The 17791-nt window shown below is 43.1% G+C and overlaps 1 protein-coding gene across 1 annotated transcript in view; it reads right to left on the bottom strand.

The window, feature by feature from the left end:
• ARPC2 (actin related protein 2/3 complex subunit 2) overlaps positions 1-13377 on the bottom strand; it is a 29427-nt gene extending 16050 nt beyond the window's left edge. The window contains exons 1-4 of the mRNA XM_036320908.1: positions 13235-13377; positions 12951-13032; positions 5883-5917; positions 3491-3603 (exon numbers count right to left, since the gene is read on the bottom strand). Of these exons, the coding sequence (XP_036176801.1) occupies positions 3491-3603; positions 5883-5917; positions 12951-13024 (222 nt within the window). The 5' untranslated portion in view covers positions 13025-13032; positions 13235-13377. The remainder of the gene's footprint in view (positions 1-3490; positions 3604-5882; positions 5918-12950; positions 13033-13234) is intronic.
• Positions 13378-17791: the final 4414 nt, after the last annotated feature.

Raw genomic sequence — 17791 nt, 5'->3', positions numbered from 1 at the left:
AAGCCAGCATTTTTCATTTCGTTCGGTAGATGGGAAACGATAGAGGGAAGCAGATTTATCTGAGATACCAAGCAAGTCACTCACAGAACTATTAAATCCAAAAGGTTAGCCTAGGACCTGATTTTCAATCAAGTGTCATCCTTTACTCTTTTAGGACTTGGTCACAACCTCCAGATCATACACTGCACGTAAACATCTTTTTTTCAATAGAGCAGAAGGATGCATGCTAAGTGAGTATAGATAATGTTAGTTATCAAGTAAGTATAGCCAAACCATTAACCCAGGTGAATAAAGAGATAAAATCACAATTTTTGGGAACTGATTCTAATTAGCCTGCTCATTTTGAATGCTTTAAAATTATTTTGCTCATCACCAGCTTTTTAAAGGCAAGACAATGGATAACTGAATCTTAGCCAGTTATTTATACTGATGGGTCCACATAAGACTGTACTCTCTAAAGGCATTTTCCCCTAAACCAATACTTACTGCTGGCTACTTTCCAGCTTTTTGAAGTAAATGATAAAACCTTTTCACACCTCCCATTTTTTCTGTGCTAGTGTGACTGCTTCACCTGGTGGAAATTGCTCTTAGGCTGCCATGGGTTAAGAAACAAACTTTTTATTTTGGAAGGAATTGTTCTGACTTAATGTTACATTGGACACATTAAGCACTAAAAAGATAGCTATTTGCCCAGCTGACGTGGCTCAGTGGTTTAGTGTTGACTTATGAACCAGGAGGTTACGATTTAATTTCCGGTCAGGGCACATGCCCGGGATGCAGGATCAATCCCTAGTGTGGGGTGTGCAGGAGGCGGCCGATTAATGATTCTCTCTATCACTGATGTTTCTCTCTCTCTCTCCTTCCCTCTTCCTCTCTGAAATCAATAAAGCACAAACTTTTGTTTTAATTATAGAAGTCATACCTGCATGTTTTAAAAAACTGCATTCGCCAAAGAAAAGCACTGTAGACACAGGCAGCAACAGAGTGGAGCTCCATGGGGGCAGGCACTCTGTCCTGTTCACTGCTGTGGTCTCAGTTACATATACCCGCATATCAGGACAAGCAATAAATAGATGTGACTGAATATCAATGTTTTTCTTCTAATCTTATTTTCAAGGTGCTCTCTAGGTATTTTTTAAAAAGCAGCAGACCATATATTTTATGTCCCATTTGAGAAAATTATAACATGGTGAGGTTCTCCGTGCTCCCATTCTTAGGTATTCTTTAATATTTCACATATTATTTAACCATTTTCCTTTAGCTGGAAGAAATTCTCAAACTGCAAAATTCGGACAATGGGGTGGACCTCAAAGCATGAACCAGTGATCAGATCAGTTTGTATAAAGGCAAAAAATAAATAATGCCACATATAGTTCCTATTTGGTGACCATATAGCCACTGTGAGGTATCTCTTTCACAGAAGAGGAACTGAAGGGGAAAGGTTCAAGGTCTTGGAGTTTCTTGGTGGCAGAGAGTTCTGATCTTCAGGTGTCTTATATGCTTCTTATAAAGAATTTCTGGGGGAAAAAATAACATGCACATCTTACAAGAATCTTAACTGGCACACTGCTCCTGAGCTACACTTCTGTACTATGTGCACTGTTAGTATTTGGAGGAAGCGGAAATCAGATATGCAGAAACCACAGCCCCTAAGATTAGGTTTACTTCTAGGCTTACTAAGGTCTAAGATCTAAAAGGTTTTTAGAGCCAAATTTATAACACATTCAACTCCTCTGTTCCCTCCCCTTGATCAAACCAGCCAACGCACCTGGTTTACTTCACTTGCACTTTTAACTATGATTCACTTTTCAATTTGTGCCCACTCTTCCAACCTAACACCAGGAGATGGTATAGATAACCTATCAATCACCCCATCAAACCTTCCCACCATAGAGGTGGAGGCCTTATGCCTTGAAAAAGGGCCTGTGACAAAGTAACAAGCTTCCTGTGGTTATTGCAGGCTGGTCACTGTTTAACCAACCCAGGGAGCCACTTACTGTGCACTCTGCTCCAACACCGTGAATGTTACTCACTCCACCCACTTGAGTGGGTGGGGTTGGTTCTTTGACCCTTGTGGTAGCTCTAAGAATAGCAATGTGTTCTGGCGTTCCATTGGAAGGAAAGCACAGACTGGAAGGAGATTTAAGAAACCTAGCTTAAGTAACACTTTCCCTTCTAAAGATTATTATTATTATTGCATCTAGATCTTTACAGAGAGAGGACTGTGTAGGGAAAATCATTACACAATTTGGTTGGCTATTCAACTGTTTAACAATTATTTTCAGGTCGCTATTTTACAGATAATTTAAGCAGGGCCACTTTAAGAGTCACTTATTTCTTCTTGCTCTCTATCTGGTAAAGAGAAGAATCACCTACTATCTTTAATATTATCCTTTATATGATTAGATCTTCTTCCTGAAGCTTTTCTTTCCCAGGTAAAATAACTATGAATACAAACTCTTTAAACATTTCTTCTTCCTTTGAACTTAAGAGGCAAATCAGAAAAGGTTTTGACTCTTCCCTTGAATTTATGGGGCAAATCAACTGCATATGAATAACTAAGGTAAGTGACTACCAATGGCTTTTGGCATTGTTTGGTTAACATATAATTTTAGTTTTTAAACTAAAAAATTATTGAGATTTCTATCATATTCTTTTGCAAACAGTCTTTTCATTACATAAATTTTAAATAATCAAAAGCTACTACTCTTAATCGGAAAGAAAATAGAAATGGCTGTATCTTCATTCACCAGATTAAGAAGAACCTAGCTTGTTAAAACTAAAAGATATTTGAAAACTGATTCAGGAACTGAGTCATACTTCCTGCTTTGAGACCCAACCACAATGTGCGCACACTGGTGTAATAGCAGTTTCTTTCTTCCATAAATGGCTCTCCTCAGAGCAAATATAGTTCAACAGGAACCAAACCTGCTACTTTAACTATTGAAAGAAACCAGTGAATAAGGCATGGCCACCAAGGGTTTCACAACGCATGGACATCCTTTCATAGTTCCCCTAAGGCAGTCATAGAGAAGAGGAGGTACTTTAAGAGGCCAGCTCTAAAGAATGTTAAATGTAAAAATTTAAATGGAAGATTTGTGCCTACATTTTCAGAATGAAAAATTATGATTATAAACTTTAAACAGGCCAGAATTAATATACCTGCTTGACCTGTTATAGAAATAGAAAGGAACCCATCTCATTCTCATGGTAGCCATTTTTCTATCAGTCAACGAAGAGTATTCTTTGCTCTATTTTTTTAGAACTAAAGCTGTTTTTGTTTTCAATGGTTAGGGAACATCTTTATTTCTCTAGAGTAAAAAGCAAACAAAAAACCAAAACTCTGGTTAGGTGAGCAAGCTATCCAGAGTGGCCAGTGCCAGTGGGGGAAATTCAGTGCCATGGATCTTTTCTCTGGGAGGCAAGTTGTCAACAAAGGGAGCGGAGAAAAACAAAGGGTGAGTCCCAAGGAAAATGATGTGGAACTTACCTCATCAGCACCATGTGCCTGAAGTTCCTTGTAGAATTTCAAAGAAATACTGACCATCACTTTTGTTTTGTCTCCATTAGGATTTGAAATATGATAGAGGACCCCATCAAAATCTGTAAGTAAAGTAAGATTGCTTAACTTGGGAATGGGGAATAATATCTCAAAGTACCTATCTGTTGCAGGCCATAAGAAAGTCCCTCTTTTTAGAAGGCATATAAGTAAATTGACATTTATTTTATTTTATTTATTTATTTATTTTTTAATATATTTTATTGATTTTTTACAGAGAAGAAGGGAGAGGGATAGAGAGTTAGAAACATCGATGAGAGAGATCGATCTGCTGCCTCCTGCACGTCCCCCACTGGGGATGTGCCCACAACCAAGGTACATGCCCCTGACCGGAATCGAACCTGGGGCCCTTGAGTCTGCAGGCCCACGCTCTATCCACTGAGCCAAACCAGTTCAGCGACATTTATTTTAAATCCACGTGGGCAGTCAGCAGAAACACTGGGATAGAACTGTTAAGTACCCATTTCTTTGCTCTTTTCTAAAATTACAAAGCTATCCTTACCTTAATCACAGCTTGGTATTGGAAAATTTTTTAATAAAACTTTTATTCTGACCTACTTTAAATGTATAAAAGTTATAAGAACAGTGTAAAAGTTAAAAGAACAGTATAATGAACCCCTATTCCTATTATGACTTCAACAATTATCAATACATGGCCAATCTTGTTTTATTTATCCACCCCCCCCCCCAATGGATTTGATTTTAATCCAAATCCCAGACATCACACCATAAATATTTTAGAATGTTTTAGAATTTCTAGAAAATAAATAGACTTTAAAAAAAACCATAACTACAACACCACTATCATGCCTAAGATTTTTTTTTTTTAAATATATTTTTATTGATTTCAGAGAGGAAGGGAGAAAGGGAGAGAGGTAGAAACATTAATGATGAGAGAGAATCATGGATCGGCTGCCTCCCGCACGCCCCATGCACCAGGGATCAAGCCCGCAACCCGTGGGCATGTGCCCCCGACCAGAATTGAACCCGGGACCCTTCAGTCCGCAGGCTGACGCTCCGTCCGTTGAGCCAAACCAGTTAGGGCCATGCCTAAGATTTTAAAATAATTTCTTAATATCGAATATCTAGTCAAATGTCCAAATGCTGTCTCAAAAAAGTTTTCTTAATACTGTTTTCTTATTTGAATTCAGATCCAAACAAGGCCCACATACTGCATTTGGTTATCCCTTAAGTTTCTTCTAATCTATAGGCCTCCTTTCTCTTTGGCTTCTACCTTCCTGTAGTACACAGAGAACTTGCCCTAGATAGTTCCTGAAATTAGGTGATGACTGCCATTTCTTTAGGGAGATCTAGCATTCCTAGCTAGGAGGGTATGGGGACTGTGCCTACCTACCGCCAAAATCACAGCACTTCAGACTTCAGCTTCCAAGATCATCTAGTCAAGTATTCTCATTTTACAGAGGGTGGCTGTATAACTCAAAGTTCACAGAGCAAGAAAGTAGTATTATCGCTTAATTCTTTGCAGGGAATAGAAAACAGTAACATCTCTAACTTTTTGAATAGGTCTCTGCATTTTTGTGTTTCCACACTACTCTAGTTCTAGGCAAACTGAGATGGCTACTTGAAGATAACATCTTAATATTTCAAAATTAAAAAAAACCTTATTTTGTACCACAAAATTAAACCCAAACTTCCAAGATAACAGCAGGCAATTTTGTACAGTTCATAAATTCATAAAATAATTATCTATAGCCTGGCTGGTGTGGCTCAGTGGTTGAGTGTCAACCTATGAACCAGGAGGTCACAGTTCGGTTCCTGATCAGGGCACATGCCTGGATTATGGGTTTGATCCCCAGTAGGGGGTGGTATGCAGGAGGCAGCCAATGAATGATTTTCTCTCATCACTGATGTTACTATCTCTCTCTCCCTCTCCCTCCCTCTCTCTCTGAAACAAATAAAAATATTTTTTAAAATCATCTATAATAAAGACCTCATAACGATTTGACAATTAAGGGATTTGACAATTTAAGGGATAGTGCTCCAAATGTCAAGGCTTGTTTGAGGAACAAATTTGTTTTCTATTTTTTAAAAAAAAATATATTTTATTGATTTTTTACAGAGAGGAAGGGAGAGGGATAGAGAGTTAGAAACATCGATGAGAGAGAAACATCGACCAGCTGCCTCCTGCACACCCCCCACTGGAGATGTGCCTGCAACCAAGGTACATGCCCTTGACCGGAATTGAACCCGGGACCTTTCAGTCCGCAGGCTGACGCTCTATCTACTGAGCCAAACCGGTTAGGGCTGTTTTCTGTTTTTTCATTGTGTCTTCTCTTTATAGAATTGAGATAAAGACACTTACCTGCAAATGTTACTTCTACTGCTTCTGGTTTGTTTCTGCAAAACAAAAATTCTTTAGTTAAGATAACTGTATTGCTGCTTGCCTTCAAGGGGACTTGCAAAGGCTCCTGAGTTTTATTTAAGATCAGACCACTCTGATGCAATCTTATGCTTACTGCTGATCTGAATACACAATTCATTTTTTCATGCACCTGAACCTTTGGATTTACTTAAGGTGGAGGATAAAAAAAGGGAAGCAGGACAGATGCAGCTTTTGTTTCCCAGCCGATGTGGAATCTCTGTTGTGGCTGGTGCTCAGAGCTATTGTGGTTCAGCTCTGAATTCCTTAAGATCCTGATATACATATTTATATTTATGAACCACAAGATGCCATCTTTTGGTCAGTGCCTCCCCTCAGGACAGTAGTGATGGAGGTAGTACATTCAGCAGGAAAACTGCTAAAAAAATATAGAATGCTTTTAATTTATTTAAAGTAAAAGGATGATTTCAGGCCATAAAGCAAAACAGAAAGTTCTATTCCATTTCAAAGCCAATATATAAGTCTTCCTGCACATCTCCCTCTCCCTTTGTATCACCAAAGTACTCACCGCTCTCCTTTATGAAGCCACCTTTGACTGGTTCTACCCTAGTTTTGTTTTGTAATTGCAATGCTATACTTCCATAGAAAGTGTAGCACAAAACAACATTGTGAAACCGCTGAGAACAGTCAAGACACTTGTTTTCCAACTGCAGCTTTTTCACCAGGACCATATTTTCAGACAGATTATTATCCATAGTGTGTATTTTCTGATCTACCCATCTATAAAATGAAAGAACACAAGTGATCCTACCTACCTCATAGAACTGCTAAAGATAAAACAAGAGAACAGACACGAAAGAACCTGTCACGGAAGGCAGGCAGCCTCATAAGCCTAATACTCTCTGTGCACTTTCCAGCTTAGTCTGGTACATGCACTTCTATTTGATAAATGCTATTGAGCTATTACCTAGAAAGCATGACATATATCCTGGCTATAAACAATAATAGTCAATTAACCCCCAGTGAAAAGCTACTCTACATGCTTCTCAAAGCCCGATGGTAGGAAACAAATGAAAACTGTTTACCAGCTGGCTACCACTAACTCAAATGATTCTACTTTGTTTTATGGGCCAGTAGATAAGATAGACACATTTTCACATTTATTCTTGCCTAACTTGCTCAGGATTTCATGCTCCCTCACCTGTAAAAGGAACCAAGACTGAGTTGCCCTCCAGGGTTGCTGGGAAATAACGGGATATATAATGTGGTTTATGGCTCGACTATTTAAAAAAGCTGCTGCAGAGGCTCAACAATACCTTTCAAGGAAACTGGCTTCTATTGAGTATATGTTAGCTCTGTTGAAAAATCAAAGCCATCCATATTGGAAAAACATGTTGGTATCTCTAAGAATGGAAGCATCAAGTGGGTTTATGAAAAAGCAATGAGTTCAGAATATGATGAAAAGAATGAGATGAACATTTAAATTGCTTCTGATCTTTCATTTGAAACTGGAGCCAAGAACAGAAGCAAGGAATGGCCAACAACCATTCCTTATCTCTAGAAAAGAAGAGCAAAGAAGAAAGAAGTGCATTTTAATCTGTGGTCCATTTGAATGAGATGTTAAGAGGCTGCACAAACAGGAGGAAGCACTGAAGCATATTTTCCTGGAGAAGGCTGGCTGTGCCAGAAAGGGTGGAGGGTTTATAAAAGTCGACATTGCATCATGTAGTAAGTAGGTGGTGGTGGTGTTCTTTTTTAACCTTTAAGCTTTAACTCAGCCAATGAAATACTGAGTTCCTCACTCTCCCACTTCATTAACAGACTGAGAAGAATCAACTAGAAATAAATCACCTTAGGGTTCCAAAGAAACATTTTGACTCTGAAATTTTACATTTCTCTAGTCTGTAGAGTTCCCTGAACACAGATCCCTAGGAGAGAAGTCGCTAAGATCTGTTCTAAGTGGTTTCTGCCTGACTTGAGAATATTTGTCAAATCACTGCCATTAATATTTTAGTTTACTATTTATGGCTGCACAAAAGGTTGCAGAGGAGAGACAGGCTGCAGAGAGCACTAGGCCAAAGGAGTCTGCCAGAGAAGTCATCTGGGAGTTAGAGGTCCGAGAACTGTCCAACAAGGAGACCGTACTGAGTATGAAATATCCCATAATAAGATCTATCTCAATTCCAAGACCGGGTGTTTGTTGTTTACTCCTGTGGCTTAAAAATATCATGGAGCAGAGGGGTGTAATATTGGTCTGCATCTTGGTCCACTTAACCTTAATAGGCCAAATAGATAAATGGTTATTTTCGGTTCTACCATCTGCTAAAGTTTCATATAGTGAGGGTGAGTTTAATCACAGAAAAACCAAGTTCTTCAGAGCTGACGGTTCAATGCAAGTTCTATCACCTACTGGCTATGTAACCACAAGCAGTGTTACTCTAATATTGCTGAGTCTCAAGTTCCTTTTCTAGAAAATGGAGATTAAAACACCCACCTCACAAGGCTGTTGTGAAGACTAATCGAGGTGATCCGGCACAGCAAAGTTTTGTAATCAGTGTCTTATGACTAAGTTAAAGCTATGCTGAGATAATGATCCCCACAGCCCTTAGGGCAGTCCAGTGGCAGGACCTTGAGGCTAGGCCATTTACCCAAATGTACCAATCTATGTGTGACATATCATAAATAAGGTCAGGAATCACCAGTGCTGGGTGCACCTGCACAATGCTTAGAATATATGTCTACTCCCCATAACTCTCAAAAGCAGTTTTCCCCACTGTAAATGGGAACTTCTGTCAAAGTGCACATTTGAAATCAAATGAAGCCATATTACAGCTTATAGCAAAGTGCCTGGTTCACAGAAGGTCACCAATAAACTAGTTTTTCTTCTAGGTGATGTCGAGACCAGACTTTGAAGCCACAATTGGGAAAGGTTTTGGAATTGTAATTCCAAGAATCAGCAATGGATCAGCAGTACAAGCCAGCTGAAGAAGTCCTCAGGGTTACTGACTGGACAGCACAAGACACTAAAACATAGTATATTCATTCAAGAACTGTATGGATTTCAAGAACTGTATTATCCAATCCTCTTTTTCCATTAAGAATTTTGGAGTTTTTTACTCCCAAATATATCCAATTCCCTTTGGGCACTTAAGTCTCTCTTCTAGTTATCCCTTTCCATAAATTGAAGGAATTATTGAATTCTGCTCACTATCTTACTATAAAGATAGTAAAGATCTGCTAAAGCCATATCTCAAAATACGGAGAAGAGGATCTAAAAGCCAATTCACACCATGTCAGAAAAGCAATAAACTCTTAGAAAACATTTACCAAACTGACAATATGTATGTGAGGAAGCCCGGTGGGGGTGGGGAAAGATGACTAAAACGACAGACCCTGCCCTGAAGGAGTCATCAGTTGGTGGAGTGTAGCTCTGGGGCTTCATGCCCAAAGCAGTCCCAAGGAGGCCAGAGGACAGGCAACAACAGTGTGTAACTATAATGACCTGTAAAAAGACCAACCAGATCTTTTTAGCAAATCAGCCACTATATACAATGTCCTAATTCCAAGTCATTTCAAACCAGTTTATCTCTGAGGACATATGCAGTATAGCTGGGAATGAGAACAAGGTATCAGTAAGATTTAATTTATTCCTTTCTTTTTCAAATACCTCTTCCCACAGTTCTCACCCACACCAATTGGCAATGCTTGCTTACTGAACTTCACTCCCCCTCACAGAACCACAGCTCCCCACAATATGCACAGCTGTGGCAAGGAGCCAGAATGCACTTAAAATCAACAGCAATTTGCATCAGACAGCATTTTCTCAATCTTGGACTCCAGACTCTAGCTAAGTTGACAGCTTAGCTTTTGAGGCTGAAAAAGTTCTTGGTGTGTACAGAGTAACAAAAGAATTTAATTAACTTGACAGGTTACTTCTATTTCAATTGGGGGGTCTGGGTAAGAATTCCTAACTGAAAAGGCAATGCTGTTGACAAGACCTTGCACATGAGGTTATTTGCAATGTTGAGTATAGCTTTTTAATCAGTCACTTTCTCTTAGTTTGTAGGCTATTGGGAAGACAACTTACCAATAATCATCATTTTGTGAGGATATATGAATCATTCCAATAAGCCATTCTCCCAGGAGTGTGGTAGGGAAAAATAAAAAGCAATTTGTTTGGAATGCATCTTAGGCTTTGTCGGAACTGCCTCCAAATTAAAATGTTATCATGACCAAATGTATTCTTAAACAGCATAGATGATAGGACTGCTTTACCCAATGAGTGACTACCAAAGGAAATTTAGCTTTTTAGTAGGATGTCACAGGCAAGAAGACCCAATAGGATGATCTGAGGTGCATCATGTAAAAAAAGGCCAACCTCAAAAGGAAAGTTACTGCCAGTGTTGTGAATTATATGCCACAGAACTGTTTCAAGGCTATCTCATGCTTACATTTTCAGTAGCTGGAAGAGTGCTTGCTGTCCATGAGAATATTCTGCGGGAATGGAAATGTTACACATCTGTGCTGTTCAAACACCACAGCTTCTAGCCACATGGGCAAACTGAGCACTAGAACTGTGACTAGTGTGAGGAACTTAACTTTATTTCACTTTAACTAGCCACACACAGCTACTGGCTGCCATATAGGATTATGACAGAGTTGGAAGATTCACTCTGGACAGGGTTGATCTGAACTATAATCTCCCAAATGGTTTCTTCTGAGAAGAGTAAAGGAGGGTGGAGCTGACCTCTCTAGCAGGTTTCCGCACGGGCAAAGCCTTTCAAAACTCCAGGGTTTCTCCTCCAAGCTACTCCTTTTCCTTAATTTAGTTCTCTGATCTTCAACCCAACACATTTCACCCCTTAGCTGCCTCTGCCATTAGGCTCTCTCAGAAAGGCCCCCTTTTCTGTCCTGCTGGTGCTGAGCACTAGTAGGATCCCATACATGTTTATGATGATCACACTAGTTAACCTCTGCTGGAAGTTCTACCCTAGGCATGTGCCTTAATAAATACTCAACCTTCTCTGTTGCCTCACCTTACCTGTATGCCTGGAAATTCACACCAGGGTGTTACATGTGCAATCCCAGGAAAGTCCTACTTCCTAAACTGGCTATCATGGTCTCGTTTCAAAGATTTTCAAAGTGCTTTTCAGCAGAATGTTTTGAGCCCACTTATTTAAAGTCACGTCTCTAAGGGAAGATGGGCCAGAATAAAAGCCAAACCTTACTGCCCTGCCCCAATATCCAACACTGCTACAACATGTACTTTGTAAGAAATGCCCTAGAAGTTATAACTTATGCCTTCCAGACTTGAGTGACTACTTTTAAGTCCTCTAAAATGGTTAGTTGGTCCTTTTAAGAGTAATTTTCTAAAAAGAATAGAGCTGAAGTTCTGAATAATGGGCTATATTTTGGAACCACAAGTTATTAGTACACAAATAGATATGAACAGACTCCCACAGTACAAGGCATGCTCCTACTTGAAAATGCACCAGCTTATAACCACCTAGGTCTCATTTCTTTACTAGTCTGGACTTGAGAATGCACTTAGGATCAGCTGTGAAAATGCAGAAGTTAATTAACTTCCTCTTGTGTGCTACACTGCTCTAAAAGTAGAGAGCAATCACCCAAAGTAAGTCTGAGCTGATTCGCTTCAACATTTAAAATGTAAAGGATCTGGTAAGTGGAGGCTTAAGACAAGAAGCAAGTTAGCCTAAAATATAAGCAACTGCAGCCCCTGGCAGGAAACAAAGCTGCCCTTCACAGTATGCATTATTTCAAGGAAAGCTGTTCTTGGTTTTACAGATCAAAATCGGTGGCCTTATAAAAGATATAGGAGACACAGTATGTTCAATTTCAGCAGTGGGTTAGAAGTATCTGTCTTTTAATGCCTCCAAGCCACAGGTTCCTATGACTACTTACAATTTCCCTTCCGCCAATCCTCTCCCATCTATGGATCGCCAAGCACCAAGTTTCCTTATTACCAGTTCTGTGCTCACCAGAAACAGTTTGCACTTATTTCCTCAACTGTGCAACCAAAATGTGAAGCCCCGTCCTCACAGATGGGGAAATGGGCAACGGGACTAACCACAGGGCACTACAAATTAGAAGCTAAAATCCCCTGCCTCATGTTTTAAAAGCAAAGCAGCTTTGGGGGAGGAGGCTGTCTTCCACTGAGTCTTACGTTTGACGGCGAAGGCTGCCTTGGCAATGTGTCCCAAGCCCACGTTTAAAAAGGCCGATGGTAGAAAAGGTTACCTAGGACCTTCACACACCGGACGCTTTCAAGTGTGTACCTGGGCCAGAATTACCACAGAAGAAATCACAGATCAGGGAGCTGGAATAAGAACGTAAGAGATAACCAGATAAAGCCTCATGGGTGGGGGAAAAGAGAATGAGAGCCTAAGGAGAGAGATAAGGAAGGGGTGTGGATGGGGAGACTATTAGCTTTGCTTGAGAAATATAAAACAGAATGGCCAGTGTCTCTCACAGTAGGGTTCTGGGAAGGGGAACTAGAGAGGTGGCGTGTGTTTTTTCTGGCAGCGAGACTGGGTCTGCTTTCAGGCTCCCTCCTGCTCCTTTAGACGAGGAGCTGGGGTGGGGTGCGAGAAGGCTGAACGACCTGGGCCTGCATCTCCTGCCCTCCTCCAGCTCTGGGAATTCCTGCAAACTCCTGGAACCCAATGCGTAGGGGCTGTCTTAGGTTCCTAACAATGACGGGGAATACGCTTGCCACAGAGGGCAGTGGCATCCTCCGGTGAGAGTTCCGGCCCCGGCTGCCCTCACGTCCCACAGGTCGCCTGCCCTTTAGCACGCGCACTCCTGTCCACTCACCGCTTCCGCATCCTCCCCGGAGCCGCTCCCCACGCACCTCTGCCCCTCACCCCTCCGCACCCAATCGCCTCCCACGTCTGCTCCGCCGGGCCAGTGCCCACACCCGGCCAGGTCCCCCATCTCTCTCCTCCCCACGTCTCGGGGGCTGAACGCTGGGGATCAGCAGGGGTCAACTCTGCCTCCCCCGCCACCCTCCGTCCCCGGGCGCGCGCTCACCCGGCGGCCGCGTTCTCGAACTTGAGCGCGAGCGTCTCCTCGATGATGCGGTTGTTCACCTCCAGCAGGATCATGGCGGCGGCTGCCCCGGGCAGGGGAAGGAGAAACAAGGGCGGGTGAGGATGGGTAAGGGAAGGAAGGACAGAGGGAGCGGCCCTGCTGCCCCCTGAGGAGGGGTCTGGGTGGGGTAGGAGGTGAGGGAAGAAGGGGAGAGGGATCGGGGTAGGGGAAGGGGAAGATGCACGCACTGACGGTGGAGACACCCACCCACCCACCGGACCGACCTGGCCCCAGATGCCTGAACCCGCCTGCCGAGCCGCCGCCACCGCTGCTGCCGCCTCACCCACAAGACCGGTCCCCGCCCAGCCCCCGGCTCTAGCCGGCCACTTCCGCTCTCACACCCACTTCCGCTCGCCGCCCGGACGCGCGGCCCCGCGGCGCCATTTCCGCTTCGTGCGCGCGCGCGCAGGCGCGCGGGGGCGGGCGGCCGGAGGGCTGTGCTCGCGGTGCCGCCGCCCCACCTCCAGTTTCCTACCGCCGGCTCACGCCCCGCCCCTGTCGAGCTCCGGTCTCGCTGTGGTCCCCAGGCTGGCCTCACTGTCCAGCCCCTCCCTCCCGCCCGCTCGTTCCAGAGGTCCAGCTCCATCTTTCCGCTCCTGTCACTTCAGAGAACTCGCAAGTAGCGCGCCCTTGTCATCTGCCAACCGGCTTCTTTGCTCTCGGCATGTTTTTTGTCGACGTGTTCCTTCCTCATGCCACACGAATGACTGTCCAGTGGCACACATTTCTCCAACACTGCTTAGTGGGCCCCTGCTCTGGGCTGGGGGTGCAGTGGTGAATGAGATAGGCAAGGTCCTGCCCTAGTGGAGCTATAGTCTGGTAGAGCGAACAGACAGTAAACGTCCAATTATATAACTAGAAGTTGCTTAAAGGGCAAGGAAGGACAGGAATGCGAAGTCATCTAGGTGAAAAGGCACCTGGGATGGGCCTCCTTGGGTTCCTGAGCCTGGGGAGCTGCCTCCGGTCCGCCAGCGGGGTTATCTTTGCCGCCCCTCACCCCCCAGGACCTCGCCCACACGTACCTTCTCATCCACGCGCGCGGAATCTGAACTCATACAGGCAGTCCTCCGGTTAAATTGACTCCACTAGGTCGTTTCGTGGTTACGTGGCCATCTCCCATTTATTTATAAAAAAAAAAAAAAAAAAAGTTCCGTCATTTCAACATATGTACATATGTGCTTTATGTTTTTTATTATTTACCACAAGTAAAGGTCAGGAATTGTTGTCTTTCTTTTAATTTTTTTTTTTTTTTACTGTTTCACTTGATTACTGTTGTGTATGTGCTCCATGTGAGTGCCGTAGGTGCTTATGTAGGTGGGAGAATCGCGCTATGTCGCGCCATGGGAACGGCTCTCCGAAGTAACCCTAGGACCTACTTTATTTGTGCTTCATCTGCACCTCCTGCCTGAGTGTCTCCTCCAGGGAGAATTTAACAAACTTAGTTGATTTATTCTCTGCTAAGTGCTCTTGGGCAGAAGGGGGGATTAGGATCCAAAAAATGAACAATAACAACAACAAAACACAACCCTAGCACCTGTCCTCAAGGCCCATACAGCCTTTTAAAACAGATTTCCTTACTTACCAGCCATGGGTAAAGTTCAAGACATTGTCGGTCCCCCCAAATTATGTGTTAATGTTTTGACATTAATGTTTTTAAATAATGTATATTTAATTTCCAAGATCTTTTTCCCCCCACAACTGGCCCCTCCCTGTATTATTTGATCCTTGTTTTATGGACAGGAATATCTTCTATCTTTCTGAGCATAGTATATGTTTGATGGATAGTAATATCTTCTCTTTGAGGACATTATAATATACTAGGGGCCTAGTGCCTGGATTCGTGCACCTTGAAAGGAACTGTGGACTGTGAGGCTGCAGGGGGCACAGGGGTGGGTGTTGGCCCATCCTCCACACCCCCGCTGACCCCTCCTGCCACGGCACCCAGCCCTTGTCTGCTGGCAGCCCCACTCCTGCCGCTGCTGCTCCCACACGCTGATGGCACCAGCCCCACTTGCACCTGCTGACAGTGCAGAGCCATTGGGGCCAGCGCCATCAGTGGGTATGAGCAATGGCTGCTGCCCTGATCACCCCTCAGGAGGTGGAGAAGCCCTGAGGGGCAATTGGAGCCAGAAGCCGCTGCTCACACCCACTGATGGCACTGAGTGATTGGGGCCAGCACCAGGCGGCTGCAGCAGGTGCGAGCAGGGCTGGTGCCAGCAGCAGGTGTGAGCACCTGCAGGACCGCAATGTGCAGGAGCAAAGAATTTTTGGTAACCACCAGAGGCTCGCCCCGATGACAGTGACTGGCACCCTGCCTTGGTCTGGCACCACCCCCCCACCCCCCCACCTGCTCCACTATCCGGCCGTGGCCGACGCCCACCATGTTCCGTGCACGCCCCCTAGTGGTCAGTGCATGCCATAGCGACTGGTTGTTCCGCCATTTGGTCTATTTGCATATTAGCCTTTTATTATACAGGATATGTTTTTAGTTATTCTTCTCCTTTCTGCTTTGATCTGTTTCTTTGGGTCCATCTTTATGCTAATTTGTTATGTTATTAGCCATCCTCAAAAGACTGGCAACACTAGCAATCTGTTCATATTTAAGGACAGGGAGGCTGTAAAACAATTGGATGGAGGCTGAGTGTTACTCAAAAGGGACTAGCATTGGCTTCATTGGGAGCTTTTTGGAAATGCAGAATCTCAGGTCCCATTATAAACTACAGCTTTTGGAATCTGCATCTCAATAAGATCACAATGCACATTATGTTGTGAGAAGCACTGAATTGATGGGCTTCACTATAAGATGCACCAATGATGTGCCAGATTTCATTAGGAGCCCACAAATATCAACATTGGGATATCTTTTCTCCAAAGGAGAATCATCCAGTTGTATTTAGGGTTTACAAGCTTGGCTGTGAGTATTCCCAGAGTGTATGAGAACAGGGAAGAATGTTTTGAGTCCCAGCTGACTTCCACTTAATGCCATTATCAGCCCTGTGCCTATCCACTGCTTTCCACTGAGCTAGAGTCTATAGCAAATGGACCTCTGGTGGAGGAGATGAAGGAAGATGTGTAAGTGAGATAGGCTGGGTGGGAAAAGGGATAGTTTACTTGACTGCTTGGGCATCTCGAACACATTTTCAATCATTGTCTTCATTTCGCTTTTGGTTTATTTAAACTAATGACAAATAGAACAAATAAATATCTTTGTACTCACTACCCAGCTTCTTTGTACAGGTGTGAAGTTTCTTTAGAGTATGGTCTTAGGAATGTAACTGTGGGCTACAGACATCTTCAACTTTGCTAGATGATGCCAAAATGCTCTCCAAAGTAGTTGTACCAATTTATGCTTCCATGAGCAATGTATGAAGGGTATTATTACTTCCTGCCCTTGCTAGCACTTGGTATTGTTAGCCTTTGAAAAGAATGGAAGAATGGATATGAAAAATATATTTGATTGTTCTTTCTTTTTTTTTTTTTAGAGAAGTTATTTGAGTTTATTTGAGCCAAACTGATGACAGAGCAAGATCTCAAATGTTCCCTGATTGTTATTAAAATAAGAATTATCCCAGCAGATAGAGAGGAATGAATGAAGACTCAGGGCCCAGATAGCATGACATCTTGCAGAAAGTGAAAGATCAGTAAATTGTGGCGTGCACCTGGAAGGGGGAAGTGCCAAGAGATGGATGGCTGGAAACAATAATGGCTAACATTTATTGAGGTTGATGATTTATTCTGGGCTAGATGGTACATATAGTAGCCTTACATGTACCATCTCACCAAATCCCTGTGACAACTCTTAGAACAGTGCTTCTCAACCTTCCTAATGCCGCGACCCTTTAATAGAGTTCTTCATGTTGTGGTGACCCCCAATTTCATTGTTACAAATTGAACATAATTAAAGCATAGTGATTAATCACAAAAACAATGTGTAATTATATATGTGTTTTCCGATGGTCTTAGGCTACCCCTGTGAAAGGGTCGTTTGACCCCCAAAGGGGTCGCGACCCACAGGTTGAGAACCGCTGTCTTAGACGAAGGTACTACTACTACTTCATTTTGTAGATGAGGAAACTGACACTCTATTTAAAAATAACGAGAACAGATTCTTGATTAAACTTTCATTTTGCTGAACCCTGTTGACCAAAGTAGAAAAACCTGTTCTAAAATAGCCAGAAATGTGCTGTTTTTAGTCTTAAAGATAGAGGCTGGAGGTCATCTTGGGGGTGGGAGGGGCTATCTGGCTATCTTCCATTTAGTCCTCTGGATCTACTCTTCCCTCTTCTCCACCCCCACATCAACTGGGTCCCCTGGCACTTGGGCTTTGGTGGGCAATAGGAAGCCCCAGAAAGAGGGAGGGAGGGAGTGAAGGGAGAAGCGGGGAGTGAGCTGTTCGGGGGTGGAGAGAGAGAAAAAGAGAGAGAGAGAGAGAGAGGAATCAGAGTATTCAGTCCTCTTTTTCATCTTCCTTGTGAGGTTGTTGCCTCAGGCTGACCAAATGCCACTGCTTCTCTCAAGGTGGCTACCTCAGCAAAGCTCTTTCCTTCATTCCAGGTCCTGATAACCATCCCCTCTCCTCAACCCTTAGGGCCTAGGTGTGGTATCAACTTAGCTGCATCCACATTTTCGTAACACACAACTTAACAATGGGGGTATGTTCTGAGAAATGCATTGTTAGATGATTAAGTCATTTTGCAAACACCATAGAGCATAGTTACACAAACCTAGATGGTATAGCCTGCTACACACCTAGGTTATATGGTATAGCCCAGAGGTCCTCA

The sequence above is a fragment of the Myotis myotis genome, unplaced genomic scaffold, assembly GCF_014108235.1.
Source record: "Myotis myotis isolate mMyoMyo1 unplaced genomic scaffold, mMyoMyo1.p scaffold_m19_p_8, whole genome shotgun sequence".
Lineage (NCBI taxonomy): Eukaryota > Metazoa > Chordata > Mammalia > Chiroptera > Vespertilionidae > Myotis > Myotis myotis.
This window is presented reverse-complemented; position numbering and strand designations above follow the sequence as displayed.